The sequence below is a fragment of the Corvus moneduloides genome, chromosome 7 (assembly GCF_009650955.1).
Source record: "Corvus moneduloides isolate bCorMon1 chromosome 7, bCorMon1.pri, whole genome shotgun sequence".
NCBI lineage: Eukaryota > Metazoa > Chordata > Aves > Passeriformes > Corvidae > Corvus > Corvus moneduloides.
Genome location: NC_045482.1, coordinates 14,899,142 through 14,920,919, shown reverse-complemented (window position 1 = coordinate 14,920,919; position 21,778 = coordinate 14,899,142). Strand labels below are relative to the sequence as shown.

At 40.2% G+C, this 21,778-nt stretch overlaps 2 protein-coding genes across 6 annotated transcripts in view; one reads left to right on the top strand and one right to left on the bottom strand.

The window, feature by feature from the left end:
* Positions 1-7,642, top strand: part of PPP1R1C (protein phosphatase 1 regulatory inhibitor subunit 1C) — a 49,511-nt gene extending 41,869 nt beyond the window's left edge. Inside the window, exon 5 of the mRNA XM_032114166.1 lies at positions 5,811-7,642. Coding sequence (XP_031970057.1) covers positions 5,811-5,899 — 89 coding nt within the window. The 3' untranslated portion in view covers positions 5,900-7,642. The remainder of the gene's footprint in view (positions 1-5,810) is intronic.
* Positions 7,643-10,787: 3,145 nt separating this feature from the next.
* Positions 10,788-21,778, bottom strand: part of PDE1A (phosphodiesterase 1A) — a 181,003-nt gene continuing 170,012 nt past the window's right edge. For all 5 annotated transcript variants that reach the window (XM_032114162.1, XM_032114163.1, XM_032114161.1 and 2 more), the window contains 3 exons: positions 21,150-21,425; positions 15,947-16,066; positions 10,788-15,618 (listed from right to left, as the gene is read on the bottom strand). In XM_032114162.1, coding sequence (XP_031970053.1) covers positions 15,990-16,066; positions 21,150-21,425 — 353 coding nt within the window. In that variant the 3' untranslated portion in view covers positions 10,788-15,618; positions 15,947-15,989. The remainder of the gene's footprint in view (positions 15,619-15,946; positions 16,067-21,149; positions 21,426-21,778) is intronic.

The window sequence follows — 21,778 nt, the reverse complement described above, 5'->3', positions numbered from 1 at the left end:
CTCCCACTGGCACTGACCAGCACAGGGGAGCACGCTCCATCACACGGAGCACTGGATGCTTCTGGAAACATCTGGCAAAACATCTTGTGAAGTGTTGAGAGTCTGTGTTACTTCCATCGAGCAGATGCCTAGCAGAGCAAGAAAGGGATTTCTTCTGAAACAGGGTGCATAGGCCTTGGTTTTACTAGCACAGTGTGGTTGTTTAACCTATCTGCAGGCAGCTCAGCACATTCTTTCAACTGCAATGGCAGTCAGCACCCTCAGGCACCACACACTGGTAGTGACTGAGACAATGATCTGTCCCTGAGGCCCCCAAGGGAAGATGAGCCATTTCAGCAGCAGTGCCAGGACTCATCTGCAAGACAGCAGCTCTGTGCCTCCCTCGCAGGAATTGCATTCTTTCTGTTGCACTTCCATGCACTGGGCCACAACAAGGGTGTGATTTCTGTGTGAGATTTTGTCTCACAGGTATATCTGTCACATGCAAGAGATGCTCCATGTTCACTGACTTTAATCCCGTTATTTTCATTCCTTGTGTTTGGGAGCAATATGTACCTCGTATACCTGTGTATGTAGATCACAATGGACTAGATGGCCTAGTTATGAGTTTTCCAGAATCAGTACAGAAGTATTAACTTAATCTGGCCCCATGGTTTTAAGGAGTGAAGGGGAATCTTATTCCTGAAATGTTAGACACTTCATCACTTTGCAGAGACAGGAGTCATTTGAAGCTCCCAGGTGGATCAATATGAAGCCCACAAGTTAAGGTTAATACGCTGTTATAAACTGTAAGATGCATTTACTGAGTTTTGATTTCATAAAACCATATAGTCATTTAGGTTGCAAGGAACCTTGGGAAAATCCATAGTTCAACCTGATGCATAAAGCAGAATTAGCACCAAATTTAACAAGCTGTTCAACACTTTGTCTGGTTCAGCACTGAAAGTCTCCTTGAAAGGAGGCACCACATTATCCCTGGGAAACCACACAGGTGCTTAAATACACCCAGTGGAATAATTCCTTCCTTATATCCGGTCAGAAAATACTTGCTTCCCATTCATGACGAGACACCTTCATCTTCTGGGTAACTTCCCTTGGTACAGGCAGGCTGCTGTTAGGTGGCCCAAAGTTGCCCCTGATCTGGTGCAGCTACTTGTTCTCCTCTAAATGTAGGGGCCATCCCTATACATGATGGAGGCTGCCCTGCAGGCCTGCCAGCTTCATTTCTTCACAAGTGCCTTCCATTGCACCCAACTCAGCCAAGGATCTGCAGCGGATGCTGGATTTAGTGACATTAGTTTGTGGGTTTTTTCTGTTTAGTTGTTTTTTGGTTTTTTGGGTTTTGTGTTTTCTGTTTGTTTGTTTGTTTTGTTGGCATATTTTAAATCAAAATTTCAGTTCGGAAAAAAATTATGAGGAAGACATATCAGAGAAACCAAAACATATTTGACTGGTACCATTATGTACCATTAGACCAAACCAAAATGTACCATTAGAAAGAATTGTCCTTTTTTCTGTTTAGTGGTATATGATGTTTCTTTTGATATTCTCATTTTTGCTAAGGAAGCTAGAAAATAATTCATTTAACATTGGCTGAGACATTTTTATTTGGCTGTTATCCTCTTCAGCCAGGTTTGTTTGCATGATAATTTCAAAGTGAATTGAGTTCTGAAACGCTGAAAATGAGCCTGTTTTATCTGTGCCTTTCACTGCTTTCTGCAAATCTGGAAATGTGTTTTTGATAGAGAGAGGATCAGCTCCAAATCATAAAACCAAATAACCCTTCAAACTTTAGGGAATTCAAGCTGCCAACCAGACTTCAATCCTGAGTTTGGTAAATGTCAACACCCTTCCTTGGGCAGTGAAGCAGGGTGAAGGAAGAGGTGTTAAATAGGATGGGGAGCTGCCTTAATTACTTGAATATTTAAAAAATTTTTTTCCAGGAGATACTCAATTCAGGAACGCTTGGTTATTTCAAATCTTGTGACCCTGCTTAGCTTTCTAAGCTGGTGCTTTGGTTAGATGGAGAGAAGCAAAAAGACAGCTGTTGATGAAGCAGCATGGATGTGATGTGACTACAAAAAATGCCAGAAAATTGTCCCATTCTCATTCATAATTTATAAGTATCTAGAAATCTAGAAATATTCTTTGAGACAGTGACTTCATCTAAAAGGAATTGACAGTTATTATATTATATTAGTGTATGGCTGCTCAATATGGCTTGGAATTATGGGTTTGTTTATCAACATTAATTGGATTAAATTACCTGCAGCAAAATACAAGCCCTTCAAGAAAAACCAATTCTTGTCCTGCTGGTTTTAGCAGTGTTCAGACAGACTTTGTTTTAAAGTAGAATAAGGGTGAGTTTGAAAACACTATGGGTATGAAATGTTTTCAGGGAGTGGTGAGAAGGGGCAGTGTTTGGTCTGGAAGAGGGTTTTTGCCTTCAGACATTTCAGGTGAAGAGCAGAGCCCCAGACAGGGTGTGACATTGTGAAGCAGTGGCTGGGTTAGGTGCAGAGGGGATTGGGAACCCGTGGGGACAGTGGATGGATGGCACCCTGTGAGCCCCATCCCCAAGATAGGGGAGAGCAGGGCAGGGCACCCAGTGAGAGAAACAAAGCAGCCTCAGGACAGTGCAGGCAGAGCGTTTCAGGAAAGCAAGGGTGCCCACGAACCCAGAGTTACCCATTGCCTGGAAAAAGGGACATTGATGAGACAGGGCGAGTCCATGGATCAGCATTTGCAGTCCTCTCTATCTGTAACTGATATTGTCAAGCTTGTGTAGTTTATGTGGAGTCAGTAACTTGATGTTTCTAACTTGAATATGCTCTTATATACCAACAATTTCTTCTAAAATATCCTGGGTTTGTTTTTCTTTTTTGCTACAAGTAAAATCTTACAGTGTTTATTTCATGCTCATCTTTACACCATGTCCAATCAGTGAACAGAAATAATCCCCAAACTACAGCATTTTGGTGCTTCTTGGTTACTAGTTGAGAAAGCGGAGGGCATGAGCTGTGTAACTGGTATGAAGATTGAAAAGATGAGAAGGAAATATCCTTTCTGATAAATTAATGTTGCCATAGTTGTGCTCGTAAAAATGGTTGAGGTGACCTGAGCAATGAATTTTTATTCAGTCTCTAACAGAATGTAACCTTTCAGCAAACAATTCAGATATTGCTAAGATGCTGAACTGATGCAGCAATACACCTCTGTGGCTAGAGCTTCACCTCACTACCTGCTTGTCATATGGTTCATACTGACAAAGGGTAGGGCACAGGCTGAATAACCCCACTGGAGCCACGCTGGAGAGCCACTGTACCAGCCTCTTCTCTTGAGCTGTGGCTGAATGTGCCCAGCTCCAATGCCTTCTGACCACCCCTGGCAGCCACTGTGGGCTACTGCAGTGGTATGTCACTAGATATGCTTTTAATCCAAGAGTGTGATTGCCATGATTTAACTAAGTATTTTCATTACTCCAGGCCATTTTTTGCACTGTAAAATTCTGCAGCTTTGTGCATGAAATGTATCTTTTCAGGACAGTTACCAGCATTTCCTGTCATGCATCTTCACGTGTTACTGACAGGAATTTCATTACCTCTATGTCACTTCACACTAATTTTTTCCATTGTGTAGATGAGCATCTTATTTCATAATGCCACACCTAGGGTCAGTTCATACTGACAAGTTGATGCTGTGAGAACGTCTTAAGGCGTATAAAGAAGTACAACAACTCTTGTGCACTTACTGGTCAGAGAAGGAAACTTCCAAATGACACTGTAGCATAAAATGGCTGGCAGAGGTGAAGGCAGGCTGCAGAATGGAGGTTGTGAAAAAATCATCAGATAAGATCAATAGCTACTTGCCATGCAAAAATCAATGGTTAATGCTCATTGATGTAATTTCTCTCTATTTCCTACCACTTTCATATTTAATATTGCAATTAAACCACATAACCAAAAGTCTTCACTCCTAAAAAAATACAGTTCCATGGTTTCATCATACCATGTATCACATGCTTTCTTTTCTGTCCCTAACTTTCCCCTTCTCATCTTTGAAAAACTCCCTAAAAAACTGTGCACTCTGGCTCCAGCAATTCCTGTACTGAACAGCAGCTGTTAGATGAGTACTGTGAATTGTGCCAGAAATGGCTCTGCAAGTGCAGAGGGAACAACAGGAGACAAACTTACCTTAAAAACACAACATAATTTGGAAACAAACGTCCATTAACCTATAGTTAGGTGAAATCATATTTAAAGTGTTTGTCTTACTAAAACGTGTTGCTAAAGAGGAGCTGCTAAGAGCTTGGTGGTAGCTGAGCACCTTCATGTATTAATTGGAAACGGCTTGATTATTGCAGGGCGCACTTACAAGAACTGTGGCTTGGGAGCATTAATGTATTTGCTTGGTTTATGTCTGAGCACCAGTTTCCCAGAAGACCGTGTGCTGTCATTTGTGCAGAAGAAAAGAGAGAGAGGAGCCCAGAGCCCAGCACAGAGTGATGGGCTCCTGTTAGAAGTGGAGCTGGCTGTTGTACAGCCGATGGAAGATACTGCTTTCAGTTATTTGTGACTTTGTGGAACTGGAATAACTTTTGCTGAGATTTTTTTAAAGTGATATATTTGGAAAAAATCTATCCTGTATTTTGGAGTGGTGTGGGCATAAATAGTGAGCTGTAGGAACTTCCGGATTAAGTGACACTGGGGCCAAAACTCTTGGACGTACACCATCGTCAATTCTTCTTACTCACAATTAGCAGTAATCTGGATCTTGCCCTCACCCCTCAAGGGTGAACCCCTTTTTGAAAACTGTGCCCCTACCAGTGCTATGACTTGCAGGGTGCATATTGGGGTGTTTGATTATCTAGCAGTGGTTATATAAAGCAGCTGGACTGTCATTTTTCCTCATCACAGAGATGAAGTGATACAAAAGGGAAGCCTTTTTTCTGACAATTAGAAATGGTGACTAGAACTATGTGTGATCTTTAATGAAATCAAAAATATTTTTATGTAATGGCACCTGAAAATAGCCTAATTCAGGTTTAAGTTTTGTACAAATCATGCATTTTTGATGAACAGTTATGTTCCCACTTTGTTTGTCGTAAGCTAGGGGACCCAGAGACTAATTTTGTGCATTTGCTTTTTAGGTTTTTTGAAAATAACAACCCTTCCTCTCTGGTCTCTCTGTCATCTTCTTATCTTGATACTTCCTTTTCCAGCTCAAATTCTTCTATCACATCAAGGTGGAGCTGAGAAGATGGGATTAGGCCCATTCGTTGAGGTTTGCTTGCTTGTGCTGAACATGAGACAGGGAAATAACTGTAATTAGATTCATTTTCAGGGAGTCTACTTCACTTGTTGGCTGAAACCCAGCCAGCAGTAGGTAACTTCCCTCAAACCTGAACTTCCAAACATCCTGTGATAGGTATTTACCCTTTTCATCCAGCCCCTCACAGTATCTGGAGGTCAAAAGAACACATTCTCCATATAAGAAATGATCCAGTCTTGTCACAGCTTTGGTGCCAGCAGTCTCCTCTCTGTCAGGTGCTTTGCAATGGTGTTCAACACAAACCTGATCAAGGGTTACCAAGAAAAAAAAGCAAGTACTGTTCTGAGCCTTTATTCAAGGAAGAGAATATCTCTGTTGTAAATACACCATAGCATGATTTGAATTAAGAGGTTTGTGAAAAAGAGAGTAAATATGGGCATTAAACTTGCCCTTATTTTGGTTTTCTGTTTCTTCCTTCACAAAAAAACCCCCCTGATGCAAGCTAAATACAGCCTTAACCATGACTTCTGTATTTTCAGGGATTAAGCATCTGAAGAGTCAGAGTGACTCAGTGTTTCCAGAAGAAGAAGAAGGAGTCGGCGAGAGGGAAGAGGAGTGGGGCCATTAACCAGCGCAGAGCTGCCCCAGCCCCGTCCGGAGCGTCACTGAAGTGCCCCCGGCCCCGCCGTGTCCTGCCCACCCGCTCACCGTGCCCGTGGCACCGGGGCTCCCGGGAGCGCCCTCGGAGGGGCTCTGCAGACACTGCACACGTGTCCCGTGATCCTTATTCCCAGAGATGAAACAGTTATTTTAAAGTCTTTTTTTCTTTTATTTTCTATGACTTAGAAATGTAATTCGCAAATGTGTTAGCTCCCTGACGTCAGTACTGCCAGAGCTTAACTACTGCGTGTGAGCTGTATCTAAGGCTTGTTGTAAATAAAAGTGATTTAAAAGGTACAAAATAAATAATACATTAATTTAGACAAGATTGTCTATTGTACAGAGGGTTTGTCTAGCGTACAGAGATAAATGTTCATATAAAATGATCCTTTCGGTTAAGGGCAGTTTTTACCGTTGTTGGTAGAGTTGCTTGCAGTGATGTAGACAGAAAAAAGTAATGAAGTAAGCAGAGGTGACTCTGTCTAGAGAAGGATGCAAAGACACTCCTGCCTGTGTTCTCTGGGTACGTGACACTTAATACTTGTATTGCTTTTGGTCTGAGGCTGCCTCGTCACAGCAGCCAAAACGATTTCTCTCTACGTGAGATCACTGTTATCTGGAGGCATTAGAAAATATTTCAGTTTGGGAGTGAGGAGGAGCACAGGCATGGGTGAGGCCTGTGAGCAGGGTCCCAGCACCAGCTGAGTCATGGGAAATGTCACATCCCCTTTTGTCACCTGCAGCAAGCACAGGTCACAGCCTTCCTGCCCTGTGCTCGGCTCAGTTTGAGCCAGTAAGTGACAGCACAGCAAGCTGCACAAATTCAGGTTGTGTCTGAGTCTCAGGGTCTTGGCTGAAGTCAGCATGGCCCATACCAACCTTTTCATTTGTTAGACCATGCAAACTCCATGGCATAAATGGAATAAGGTGGAGAAGGAAAACGATGTTTCTTCAAAGTCACACTTAACAGATTATTTTGATTTTTTACCAATGGCAAATTTTTAAAGGAATTCACTGTCATTTCGTATTAACTGTTTGTCTTTGACACAAAGTTTTACCCTCAGTTTAACTTTCCGTTGCTGTAAGTCTCTTTTAAAAGGTTGAGCTAGCAAAAAAAAAAAAAAAAAAAAAAAAAAAAAAAAGAAAAAAAAAGAGATGAAATATAGGTAAACACAGAGCCTTTTGTCTATGTCTTGCATGGTGATTTCACTCTCAATCTGAGGTCTTCCATGAAGACCTGCTGAGAACAGGATCTGTCAACAAGTGTTTCTTTATATTTGAGAGCCATTTTCCCCCACCATCTGTATCTCTGTATCTGTCCTCTTTGGTTCCATTTTCTGTACAAATACTGCAGACAGGATCCATGACTCCAGCTCAGCAAGGGTGTGTAAGAAGGACTAAAGAAGGACTCTGCAATTATACAGAAGCCACTACAGGACTTACAGGACTGAGAGCTTTTTATCTCACAAACAACAAAAAGAAGGAAATGACCCATCAGAAACTGTTTCAATGGCCCCAAGTTAGGTCTGGAACAGCAGCAAGAAGAGCTGGGCTCTGGTCCCAGCTTTGCCATGGCTTTGTTTTCGCACAGCATCAGGCTCTTCACAAAATTGCTTTTGCCACAGTACTCCCAAGCTGTGAATCAGTCATTGGTGTTTAACCTCACACCACCTCTCTGTGTTGCTAGCTAATAAAGCACTTCGGATATTAATGGCTTTTTGCTGGTTATTAGTACCCACAGGTTGCAGAGGAAAACTGTCTAGGACCTGTGAGCAAATGAAAACATGATTTATAACACTTGATACCAGGACAAGGTATTGAACACTTTGGAATCTCAGCTTTTCAAAGGCAATACACAAAACACCTGATAGGAGCTTGGAGAATTCACCACTGAACACGCTGTTTCAGGTTGACTGTTGGACCTGGGTATAATTATACTTTATAAATAATAGGGAAAAAACCCCACCCAGATGCAGTTGGAACTGTATTTGACTTTCAGAATGGTATATTTTGTTTATTCTTCATGTGCCAAATCAGGTAATACTAAAGTAGATATTAAGAGTCAAGATTTAAAACTCCTTTCTAAAGCATTTTAAAGTATGCTTTCTAAAGCATACTTTCCACTGAAGTCAGAGGAATTTTGCTTGAGAAAGACTATAGGTTTTGGCTGACAATATACTTTCCTTTGGGGAAATATGATGTGTAGTGTACAGGAAAGCTTCTATTACCCTGATATCAATTTAATTACTGGACTTGTTGCCTATTTTTTTTTTTTAAGATTGCTATAAATTCTTTTGAAATCTTCGAGGACTTACCATCTTCTCATAGTATCACTATTTCTCCCAAGTAATGTAAACTTAAAAATCACCACTAGTTCTTGCACTGTTGGTGTTACTTAACCAAAAGTGTTACATCCAACACTGACTTTGAGGCGGGGCTGCAGCAGAGGTTCTGTTGCCTGTGCTTGGGCCAGGGCCTCCCATGGTGTCCAGGGTCCAGGCAGTCAGTGAGGAAGGGACTTCCAGCACATCTGCACTTCCTCTAACATCAAGGGCCAGGCTGGTGTTTCACTCTTTAAAACAGACCCATTTCTTTTACTCCAGAAGGTGAAGCACTGGGTGGCTCTCTCCAGAGCTGGCCTGGGTAGGCTGTGGAGGCTGGGGAGGGTCCCTGCAGGCTGCAGGTCAGCTTTTGTAAAGCTGGTACTGTGCAACAAAATGTCCTGCTCAAGTGCAGGGCTCTCCTCCTCATTTCTTTTCTCTTGAGATAAGTTTTTTTCATGGGGGACCTTATTCCTACAGTAAATAAGGCATTGTCTGTCCACTAGCCCTGGGGGGACAATGTAAGGGCATATTTAAAACATGCTGTGCCTCAAACTCCCCTTTCTTCCTCTCCTATTGCATCCATGTTAGTGCCCAGGCCCACAGATGTTCTTTTTTACTCTTTTTATTATTTTTTTCTATAGCAGCTCAGCTCAAGAGTGAGCTCCAGAAAGAGCCTCAGTTGTTCTGTTGATTCCTGACATGTGCAATTACATTTAACCTTTTCATGCACAGCATTATACTTGGCAACGGAGTGGATGCTAAATGCCGTCTGTTTGCCATATTCCCTCCTTTATCCTCCAGTGAGGATAGAAGCACTTTGAGCAAATCTCAAGCAAGATGTTTGTGCACCCTCTATTGAACCTCAGGCTGCTTGGTAAGATGCTACTAATCTGCAGTTTGATTCACCAGAGTGGGCTGATGGAGTTTATATAAGTTCAGTGTCTACATTCTGCTATCAATTTTCTGGTTTGTTTATTAAATAATCTGGGGGTTTTAGGGCAGAAAAATTATTTTTTATTTCTGCTAGGCCAAACACACTTTCAAGTTTGCAATGATTCTTCTGGCTAGTATATACTGACCCTTAGTGGTAAACTGAGATTTTAATTGCATTGCCAAGTTTCTAAATTTTGCTTTTCTCTTCAGCCCAACTGTTCAGAAAATGGCAGGAATATTTGCTGTGCATCAGGATAGTCTATCTATGTAAATAGCCCACAATGTCTTCAACAGATATTAACAGGCATGTGAAAATAATGATGACAGGTGTTATTAGCTCTTCTGAAGGGAGGGCTGTGGAAAGCAGGAGTGTCGAAAGGTTATTCCAAAATGCAAAGCAAAAACGCTGGCATTGAGAAGCAATACTCTCCACATAATGAGAAACAAATAAGAACTCAGTATCTGGCACTAACGAACACCTCAAGCTAACTGTGGAATGAGTATTAATTAGGTTTCCAAAATAGCATCTTTCTGAAAAGCAGCTGAGGTGTAATATTGCTCCTTATTAATCAAAGCGATGGGACAATGTGAACTCTGCAAAAAATAAATGGTTTGCAGATGGCTGTGTGCATCTTTAATAATGACAGAAGAACACAAGTTACAGCTTTAAATGCCAGGGACCCTTTCTGCATCTTCTCCTTTTCAGAGAGCGATATTTGCAGTTTTCAAGGCAGTGAGGAAAGTGTGTTGGTTTCTTATTACATTTTCCCTGCAGCATAAATTCTGTTGATGTGCTTCCCTAATCATTCTAATTATACTGCCATATGTTGCTCTCATCTTTCTTTTTCTCTCCTAATGGGACATAGATTCTGTCTTTTGAATATGTCATTTGTTTATTACATTTATCAAGGGTTTTAACATTATATGGGACTTTTAATTGCTTTTTTAAACACTCAGCAGATTGAATATTAAAAACAGACATGAAGGTCAACTATAAATAATATTTAAATTGCTCATGACATTTTTATTCTCTAATTTACTGGGAATATCAACTCTGTAGTCATACTTCTGTATCTACTATTTACTTGAAACCACACACATGTCCTCCAGAACTACTCTGGCTGCAGTCACAGTTCTGCCCTACCCCAAACCACCTTGTGCCTAGCAGAATAGGGGTCTTCCCTAGGTGGGAACTCTAAAATAAAGATGCATTATGCATTATATTAAAAAGTTTGACACAAATATGCTGCCATTAATTCCAGTTGTGAACTACTGATGAACCCCAAACAATAAAGGTGAATGTTCATTTCTGACTGGTAAGTAGAATACAGTTCTCTCTCAAAGTTGAGCAGCCTCAGAGAAAAGGAAGCACAATTTCAATAAAAGAATTCAAGATGGCCTGAAGTTAAACACGTGCTTTCTACAGAGCCGTTAGACCCTCAGAGTACCCTGCACTGCAGGGAAAAAAAAAATCTGTAAGCCAGCTGAATACAGAGAAAGCAAGAGAGAACCAATTACTATCCAATTAACAAATTAATTTCTGGTGTAATGACATCATCTCTCTTGGCTTTCACGGAAATGCATCACAGGTGAATTTGGCCCTTTGGCTCATTGAATTTTTATTCAGATAATCGTATCAGGCTTTATACAATTAGCCGATACTTTCATGTAACTTGACGTTTATTCATGGTGTTATGATACAAGTCCCACAGTCCTTTTTGCAGGTTCAGGAGTTTTGCTTGTAGGTGCATCAGTATTAGGTCCTATGTGGTGATGAGATGGCTTTATAACTACAGTCCAAATAAAAGTGAAGAAACTTCTATTCTGCTTAACTATTCCATCTTGTAGCCAAGATTGTACCATTTTGATTTTGACCACCTTATTTAGCTACTTTATGTTACTTCAGGTTTGTAATAATGACCTATATAGGATGTTGCAAATGCATAAAACTCAACAGCTCTAAAGTTCATATCCTATGTAATCTGTCAGAATAGCTTATTTTGTTAAGCTATTATCTGTCCCAACTCAGCTACTGTAAAGTTCCCCAACAATTCTCCACACAAAGGTCATAAGCTAAGGACTTGCCTAAGCACAAAGAAAGTATTTTGCAGGAAAGTTCAGCCCAAAACAGTTAAAGTCCCTTTTTTTATGAGATTTTTTCCATTTATAACTCTGTGGTTATGACTTGCTTCTTTGTTCCCAGGGGAAAACTTAGACATTCACAGTTTGATAAAACTTCTGAACGTTTGCCCTGGGACATGGAAAAGGAGTCTCTGGAAACCCATTAAATACTTAAATGACCAGGAAAGTAAAATTATTCCAGGGAAGTAGCCTAAATGTTTGCATAGTGTTTGACAGAGGACAGTTGCTTCTACTCATAGCAATAAAATAATTTCCAGTCATTTTTCCATACTGTTTTTCAAGGATGCGATTTTTGAAAAGGGTTGCACTCCCCTCTCAGACAAACCTTTGTCTGCTAAACTGCTGTACACAGAAATCTCTAAGCTGCTGCTGAGGAATGCTAGTCATACATGTTCCTCTTTCTCATACAATAGCTGTATAGTCTGTGAAAAAGACACATTTTAGACACTTACCACTAGTGAGCTTGATTCGTTAATTTGAAATTATTTTCATTACAGTAGTGGCTTGTTTGACTTCTGGCATCTCTACAAGTAGAAGATCCTTTGTGCATGTAGCTCATATAGCACCTGGAAAAGAGGAACTGCAAAGAATGTGGTATAAAGTAGTTGTCTTGATTTATTTTCATCATGTACCTAGTTAGGATTTGATACATGTTTGAATCTATGGGAGTCTTTCCATTCATTTTCAATCCAAGTAGAAAGGGGCCCTGTTTAATTCCATTTACACTGAACTTGGATTATAAAATTTACACCATGCCATGGAGGCATCTCTCAAAGTCGTACCCTTCCTGAAGAATTGTTGCTAACAAGTACAGTCCCCATGGCTCCTTCAATTTCAACCACAGTAAGAAAATTTTTTGTGTAAAAAATGTTTTATTGGTTATGTTTTCCTTCATCTGAGGGCTATTTTAGCCATAAAGGCTAAGAAGGCAAGACTCACTTAAAGAAATTGTTTTCAAGTGTGCTATGAGGATGTGAGTTTGTATGGCAAACTGGGACAGTAGTGGAAAATGTGGCATCCCAAACAGGTGGAAGGGTTGGAAACAACCATATATGCACTGTCACTTCTCAAAGACAATCATACACAATTGAGCAAAAATGCTCCAGGAAATCAAATTTGTAACTAACACTCAGGAGCTTCACAATCCTTGCCCTCAAATCAAATTTATTTGGGAATATCATCATAGGAAATATGGACAAATACAGCAGAATAAAAACACACAGTTGTAGATTGCCTTCTTGAAAATTAAATTAAAAAAATACTGGCTAGATCATAACCCATAACAATATTACATAATATATCTGTCATATATCTCAAGATAAAAGTACAAAATAAAACTCTTGAGGGCTCATTTATAGCTACAGCTCCTCAGTGTGCTCGATGCAGGGTACATGCCCAGAATGCTGTGGGAGAGACGCAGATGCAAACACCATTTCTCAGGGCCCCATGCAGTGTTTTGGCAGCGCAGCTTTACAGGTTTCAGAGATAAACTACTGTTCAAGAAGTTCTCAAGAAGCCTTTCTGCCATATGAACCCAAATTTCACCCAGCTCAAAGCCTTATCTAACACATGTTGCCGCTATCAGTGTTCTCCATCAAAGAAAATTTCTCCTCATCCAAACAACACACCAAACTTTGGGTCATGTCCAGGCAAAATCTTGCTAAGGATAAAGGAAGGAAGAAAGAATCAGCTGGCATTAACAAAAAACTAAGGACTCTTCTTGTATTTCAGTAACATCTACCACAGTGATAAAAACTGAATACAAATGAGCAAATAGGATTATTTATAGAAAAATCACTCTTCTATACTAATGAATAAGATCTGCAGGCAATGAGTGCCTCCTGTGAGACCAGGAGCTCCTTCTAGCTTCTCTAGTGGGAGATCTTGGTGCTCACTGTATCAACAGGACACTGAGCCCCCCACAGGATGCTTCAAGTTCTCTGCAGAATCTGTTATATTTTCTGCTTGTATTTCCAAGCGAAAAATTTTGCAGAGTAACAAATCTCAACAGGATAGAGACACAGAAAAAAACTTCAGCTATGGTAAAAGTCTGAAATTGAAAATACAATATAAAGATTAAATTCTGATTGCTTCAGACTTTCAGTCTCATTGAGTCATAAATTACCATGTTGAAAAACAGTCAGTAAAAAATATATAACTGGCCTAGTTTTTAAAGATAGTAGTGGTCTTTTGTTCTTTTCAAATTTGGTGGGAACTATAGATGATCAACTTACCTAAGGTTCTGACTTCTCAGATCTTAATCAAAAAGATTTTCCACTGCCACAGCATGTGGCAATTTACAATTTAAAAAAAGTCTGATATGACCATTAAATTTCTTCTCTTGTCATAAGGACAATAAGAAGCCATAAGATGGTTTACATTTTATTAAAAAGGAAAAAAAAGAGTCCAGCATTCCCAAAAAGGATGCAAAGGTGCACAGAGTGGTCCAGGCGACTAATGATTTGCTCAAACACTAGCAGAGAATATATAAATTCTTAGCTCTTAGCAAAAAATATTGATTGCATTATAACATCTATGATACACTTTCATCTGTTAACATTTCATTGGTTAACGGCACTGTACAGAAGTTTGTCCATGCTAAATACAAGCCTTGGACCAGATACACAAAACAACTTAAATGTATTTTTTACATCCTATATGCACAAACATTTCTTAAGTTAAAACTATGCACATTCCTTATGCATAGCACATATATGGCTTACATATTCAAAGACAGGAATTCCACCTTTTGGCATGCCCTTGTCCCAGGGCTCAGAGCTTACACTGTTCCCAGCTCAATTTTGACTGCTCTGCTGTCAGAAAAGAGACAGTCAACAGGTATGGACATGTAAGGGTCCCTCAGTGAAGGTTTTATGTTTTATGATTCCTTCTTCAGTTGGACAAAGCGTGCCCTTATTGAGGTGGAGCCTGATGCCTGCTGAGCACTGGCTGGATCCCTGAAGCAGCAGATGAACAGCACACAGGTCTCAACCACGCTTGGCACAGAGGGGAGTGCCACTGCCTCCATGAGTCCCCTTCAGAGCAGACCATGGCTGATTAGAAAGACTTTTTGTTCAGTGAGGTAATAACCACAGGGTCCAAACAGGAGAACTGGGGAACTGGGAGTGCAGTGACCCCGGCCACCTGAGTGCCTACAACCTGAAGGGGAGCCTGGAAGTTTCCTGGCAGGTTCCAGCAGAGGGAAATGAGGTTGGCTGCAGCCATGTAGGACACCCAGACAAGTCAGGAGGGGTCATGTGCAGCTCGAGGGAAGAAGAGATGAAAATGGAGTTTCTTTACGGGCACAGTTTGGGCTGGAGGGCTCATTCTGAGGCTTCTTGCAGAGGTAACTGCCTGTGTGCTCTGTTTTTGCTGCCCCTCAAAAAGAAACAAACTCTAGCAAAGATTTTGCAGGATGCATGTTGTCACCTTTGCATTTGAGATAAACCATGACATAAGGCCTCAGTGTCACCTTCCAATTCTGTCTGAGAGGCAACACAGCATTTTGCTGAAGTGAAACACTTTTCATGTATTTCTGTTGCTGTCTCTTCCATCCTACAAAATGATAAGCACCAGTTTCATGGTAGGGCTGACACCAGTGCTGATGTTTTTCAAAATATTACAGGATTCAGAATGTTTTAATCTTTAACACCAGATGCTGTTCAATTAATTTTAAAGAGATATTTCAAATACTGATTTGTTCAACACCAGTTCTGTCCATATGGCAGCCACTGCAGTGGGGAAGAATCTTCATTCGTGCAGGCTGGTCAGTGTAACTCTACAACTTCCCTGTACAGTCTACAAACATTTATTTCCAGATATTTTAAGGAAGCTAACAAGTAGGACTTTTATGGTGCATGCAGCATGATTGCATGAACAAGTATCTAGGAACACATTTCATTTTGATTTTCCATTTTCATTGGATGCCAGCAGCAGTGACATGTAACAGCAATCCCAGGCAGATGACAAACATCATGTTTGCACACATCTCGTGATTAACTGGAAATGTCTGGTACCAGTGATGCAACAAAGCAAGGTCCAACTTTGGCTGAAGAAATTATTTTGGCTAGTTTAGGAAAAGCAGAATAGAAGAGGAAATAGCAACACAAAAACAACTGAAATCTTGCGAGTTTTTAAGTGCCTTGAGTTACCAGCTCAGGGTTTTTACATTTTACATTTTTGAACATTTTGTTCAATCACTCTCCACAGAAATAGGATGATCCAAGAACAAGTTGACAGATAACAGCCTCTGAGATCACGAGGTAGGAACAGCTAGAGTTCTTCTCTCCTGCAATAGAGGTCAAATGAAAATTCATAAACAAAAGATTTCTGATACTACTACTACTTCCAATATTTCATATACCTGAATTGAGGATGATTTATAGCATGATAATTTAGTCTGACACTAAGGATTCAGATATTTAAAAGTACTGTGTTTCCCTTCTTTATATTGAATTTTTTTAAGATGACATTGAAAGTGGGGTATACCGTGTCCCTATTGCAAAATTTTCTAATATAAGCACAACTGGGATGGAACAAAGAGGTTAAGAATAGCACTAAGTCACCCTTTATGGTATAAAACACTCCCCATTGGAAGAAAGAAATTACCAAATTACCTGTCCTGCCTGAAATGTCAGAAGCTTTTTAAAAATAGCAAATCTAGTTCTGTACCAGTGCTTCTGTCTGCTCCGTGGCTTTTACAATATCTTCTGATGTCTTACAGTATTTAGGCTCACCTGGAAGATAAAAAAATGTGGTTGGGAACCTGAATGAGGAAGTTAACCAAATCAAGAGAATCTGCACAGCCATAGACAGACAGAATCTAGTTCCTCAAGATGTTTTAAGGTTAAAATGAGGTTTCAGTCACTGCTTTCTTTAATTGCTTTCTCACCAGAATAAGCATCAGCTCAAATTAAATAATCATTATGGTTTATCCACAGGGCAAAAGATAGGATGAAAGCAATAGATCACAGCACGAAACAAAACTATGAAGACTTTTACAAGGGGGTTTGGTTTTGGTTCATTTTTTTCTTCCAGTTTAGTGAAAGTCAAAATTCACCCTCTGTGGAAAAGTGCTGTTTAAATCCCCTTTTCCGTAGGCTTTCAAATCAGAGTAAGTTTCTCCCAGATAATGAAAGATGCCAGTGTCAGGTTCTAAGAATTCAATTAATTCAATCAGATAGGAGCAATGACATGGAGTAACACAAGCAGCTTTCAAACTAAGTGATACAACATGAATCTCAAATCGACAATCATAGAATCAAGCTGTTACTTAAACCATTCCTTCAGTTGCTTTGAATGAGTACAGCTGAGGAAATTATACACTGAGATGGTAGGCAGGGTAGAATGTAGCAAAGTCACGCTGTTATTTACTAACTACATATAGTAACTTCTCAGTTTTATCCAGTTGATCCACCAGTAAGAACGCTGAACAGAAAATGTCAAAAAGGAAAAGCATAGTAGTCTCAAAAGTGGGAAGGATTACCTGGGAGAAGCATAAAAGTTATAAAAATAGAGAGGGGAATATTTTTGAAAGCCAAAAAACAAAGGTAGAAGTAGCTGAAAGAGAAAGCAGATGATGCGTGATCTGAAAGGAAAATTGGAAGATGATGGCAAGTTGAATGGATGATGGACAGTTTAGAAAAGAGAACAGGAAGAGAGGAAAGAAAACTCAAGAGAACAAACATGAGAAAAGAAGAAAATTAATACCTATGAATCTACCATGGCTTCATTGTAAACAAGTAAGAATTGCTACTGATTTCACCCTTCTTCCTGCTTCACTACCTTAAATTGTGGCAGTGTGTGCTGCCCACTCTGTAATGCAGCCACAAGCAGATCGGTCATATTCCCCAAGCAGCATCCTACATGATCCCTTATTTTGCATAAATTTAATGTAGGTGGAATACAGTCAACCAATACTTCAAAGGCTTTTAAAGCCTCAAAATCGGAATAACATTAATTAGAACAAGGATGTCTACAGATCTTTCAGCCTGTGGCTCTTTTTGGAGGGGTTTAGCAAAACTTTATTAGCATTATTATCCAAAAAAACAAAAAAGGGGGTGGGAAGGTGTATGAAAGTAAAAGCTATTTATCTAAATATTTAAATTAAGTATTTAAATTAAATTTTATACTTGACATTTGAGTTTGTGGTTTGCTTAAAACTAAACAATTCACAGAGTTATGGAATATGCTGAGTTGAAAGGATCAACGAGTCCAGCTCCCGGCCCTGCCCAGCATCATCCCCAAGAATCACATCATGTACCTGAAAGCCTCATCCAAATGCTTCTTGAACTCTGTCAGGCTTGGTGCTCTGACCACTGCCCTGGGCAGCCTGTTCCGGTGCCCAACCATCCTCTGGGAGAAGATCCTTTTGCTAATATCCAACCTAAACGTCCCCAGCACAACTTCAGCCCTCGGATCCTACCACTGGTCACCATAGAGAAGAGATCAGTGCTTGCCCCTCCTCTTCCCCTCACAAGGAAGTTGTGACTGCAGTGAGGTCTCCCCTCAGTCTCCTCTTCTCCAGGCTGAACAGACCAAGTGACTTCAGCTGCTCCTCATGCACCTTCCGCTCCAAACCCTTCACCATCCTGTGCCCTCCTCTGGGCAGTCTCTAACAGCTTAATTTCTTTCTTACATTGTGGTATAAATTTCAAAACACTAAACACTAACTTCTAAGACATATATAGCTTTCTTCTTCTCTGTGCATCAGATTTTTTACGTGATAAAAAATGTGGTTGCGAATGGCTGTTATCTTATAAACCTTACCTTTTTTATAAACACATTATTTCCTTTTTTAGTCTAACTTTCTCTCCATCCTTATTCCATGCATGAACATGGATGCCTTCCCTAAGTCCCTGAATCCTGGTTTACCCAGGGAGCATTAAGGAAGCAGCAGAACAGCAATCTGCTCCCGCTCTGCTCGGGTGCAGAGGGCTCCACACTCGCTGAGCTCCACGGGGCCACCGCAGCACTGGGCGGTCACCAAGCATTTGCATGGCACAGACGATCCCCTGATGCCACCTGCACCACCATAAATCAAGCTGGCATGTTGTTGTTGTGGATCTGCCCACTGCTGCTTAACCTGGTTATCCTCCAGAGGCTCTCACTTACTGACTGCCGGTGACGTTGAATGTGCTGCACACGCGATGGGACTGGGCAGTCCTCTCCTGTCATATAGAGTGAAGCTACTGGCAATCTGTTTTATCACGGATTTATTATCTCCCTTGCATTTTGATATTTAGGATTAATGTGGCTATCATTACGAGTGAGAAGTTAAGTTTGCCAATTAACATTTATAAATCATTTAAATGTGGAGTTGTTTAATTAAACATAAGCAGTTTTTTAAATTAATGTTCTAATTAATAAATCACTCAGGAGAAAAGGAAAATCATCGCTTGAAAAAAATCACCTTATAATAGTTTCATTTAATCTTGTACCATTCAATTAAACGAAAGTGAGATGATGGAAAGGAAAAAAAGGTATTGTGTGGAAAAACAACATTCAGTCTCAACTGCAGTGGTTGTGACAGGGACTCTCCAGTCCTCCCTTTGCACCAACCACAACCCAGGGCAGAGCTATTCCTGTCACTAAAATGTGATGGTCTACAAGAACTACACCTAGAAAGAGATGCGATACAATGAGTGGAAAATGGCCCCTTTTAAATTATTTTTAAATGGGGAACCCCCTCATCATAGCACATCCAAACATTCATTGACAGTTCCCAGGAATGCACACACATCGTCTTCCTGTGTTCACAACTGTTATAACTGCATCACTCACAGAAAACTTAACTGGATTTTCTGCTTTTCATAAAACACAGAACAATGACAGCTAACATGAAATTCCAACCTGAATAACCATGTTGCTTTTCTTCTTCCTTTCTATCTTACCCTCCTAGCCCTAGCACCTGCAGGTGCTCACTTCTCCACCCCAGGAGCCAGCAAGCACTCTGGACATCACCTTAGCCTTTTACCCCCCATCCTCAGTACAGAAACTACAGAAGTAGAGATAATGTCCTGATTGAGGTATGGTGTCTCTTAGAGTACTCAAGTTTAAGATGTGAAACAGGGGAAAAATGTAAGGTCATGTGCTTGCTACCTTCTGCTTCCTTGAAGCAGCATTCCATTGAAAATGTCTTAATTTGGTTAAAAGAGTCCTGTCTGGATCCCCTGGATATCAACAGAGGTGCAAATACACTGTTAAAAATTTAATAGCTTCTTACCCATTTCATAAATTTTGCAGTTTGAAGTTTTAAAGTACAATGCATTCTCTAGAAAATTTCCTGCCTCAGAAAACAAATGAGATTAGCATTTTCTAAGATAAGAAATCTCTGTTCTCATTGGAAAGGTGGAATGTAAAGACTGACAAGGCAACAGAGTGAACTAACTGCCTGCTGAGTTGTATCTGACCTCTCAAACATCATTTTTGTTGGTCAGCCATCTAAAGACCCACAAGTACAGCTACACCACAACTGCCTTCTGCAGAGTCTGAAAGGTGAAAGGTTCAGCTTTTCCTACTGCATTCCTCATCCAGGAGATGGGGAACTTCTCTAAGGCACTTTAATTGTAAGTCAAGCTTTAATACGAACCTGGTGTAAAAAATACATGTCAAAAGATAAAATGTCAGTTATTAGACAACTTCAAATGCTGTGAAAATAGTTTTAGTGTAAATATTTTGATTTAGGGCCCTAAATTAACCATCTGTTATTTCTGATGGAAAAAAACCTGTCAACAATAAAAGCATGGAGCCGCGGAATGCGGAAATCTAGAGTAAGTGGGAGTTCTCCATAAAAAGGCTTTTTGAGAAATATGCCAAGTCATATACTCATGTCTAAGCTAAGCATTATAAGCACTTCAAGGTTGCTGCTCAGACAATGCCATACTTCTGGCACAGTATTGCAAGGCTTGCTGTCATTAAAGCATTAATGAGTTTCGCATTTTAAGTAAAAGCGAGGAAAAGAAGTGTCATTATATGCCTTGATTATTCTTATTACCCTCATGCCTCAAAGATTATTCTAACTATAAGCAAACTCAGAAAATAAAACGAAGATGCACAGCGTCTTTCTCTTCCCTTGGTAACATCTATTCCTCATTGCTTGGGCATGTTGCCCTTGATACTGTGTTGCAATCACCAGATACTAGACATGGTCATCTTGTGATAAAATACTTACACTCCAAAAACATATTCTGACATTTTAGAGATTTTCTGGCTTCTCCACTTGTCTTGCAGCTACAGTCGAGAGACTGATCTTCCTGATTAAGAGAATGACACAGTCCCATGACTTCTACAGTTGGCAAATTCCATCTACTTGAACTTAACTCTTAAATTCACACGACCTTTGGTACAAAGGATGTGGTTTACAAAATAACAATCATATTAGGTGCCCAAACTAAGGGGAATAAATATTAATAGCGTAATTACTTATTTAAAAAGAAAGTGCTAGATAGTTCTGTTTTGAAAGTTTACCTTATTCTCCAGTAACAAACAGCTATTTAATTGTAAATACATATCTTTGAATTATTCTGGAATCATTCTTCAAGTTCAACTAAAATATATTCTCTAAAGAATTTTCTAGTAGATACCAAATAGCTGATATCAGGAAGTTGATATTTGATTATATGCTTCTATTTGATGTTTTAGGACACTACCACTTTTACACAGGCCTGAAGAAACTGTCCTGTGCTGGTGGTTTATACAACAGTTTATTTCAATATTTTACATTGCTGTTGATATTTGACAGGGAGATACCAGACACTGCTGCAGCTTCACCCTGGACAGCTTCATTAGATTGGCTGGTGCTCTGTGATGAAGCATTACCATTCAGTGGGTCTGTATTCTGTGTCTCTTGCTGGGCATCGCTGAGATCTTTCTGGTTCGGATCAGAGTTAGTGCATTTTTCTGAGCTGGATTCATCACTCAGAGGAGTGTCGAAAGAGACTACTTGTAGAACGATGGATCTGGGAGGACAGGATGTACCATCACTTCCCTGACTACTCTCATTTTGTATCCTTGTTGCCTCTTCCTGTAACTGTGCATCTGTGGAATTTCTGCTTTGGTCTTTTTCCTGTTCACCAACATTTTTCACAAGTTCTTCTACAAAGAGGGAACAAAATAGGTGAATTAGATAAGAAGGATATGCCACAATTTTTTGATTTCAGAGTAGTGACAAATTGAGCTGCACATGGGACCACTGTGAACATCACTTTCTGCATGAGGTCATGCCCACTGTGTTAATATGGGTCAGATTCTCTCCCGACTGCACTTTGCACTACTGCAGCTGAACTGTAGCAGTCCTCTTTCTGGTTGATGTCTAATACATACCTCTTTTTTGGCCATAATACAGAGCAAGGAGCATCATCAGACAACAGTAACCTGAAGGATGGGAGCAGGAGGACCCCTTGCTGCAGGCATGTCCGTCTGCAGTGCTGTTTACCACCACAGGACTA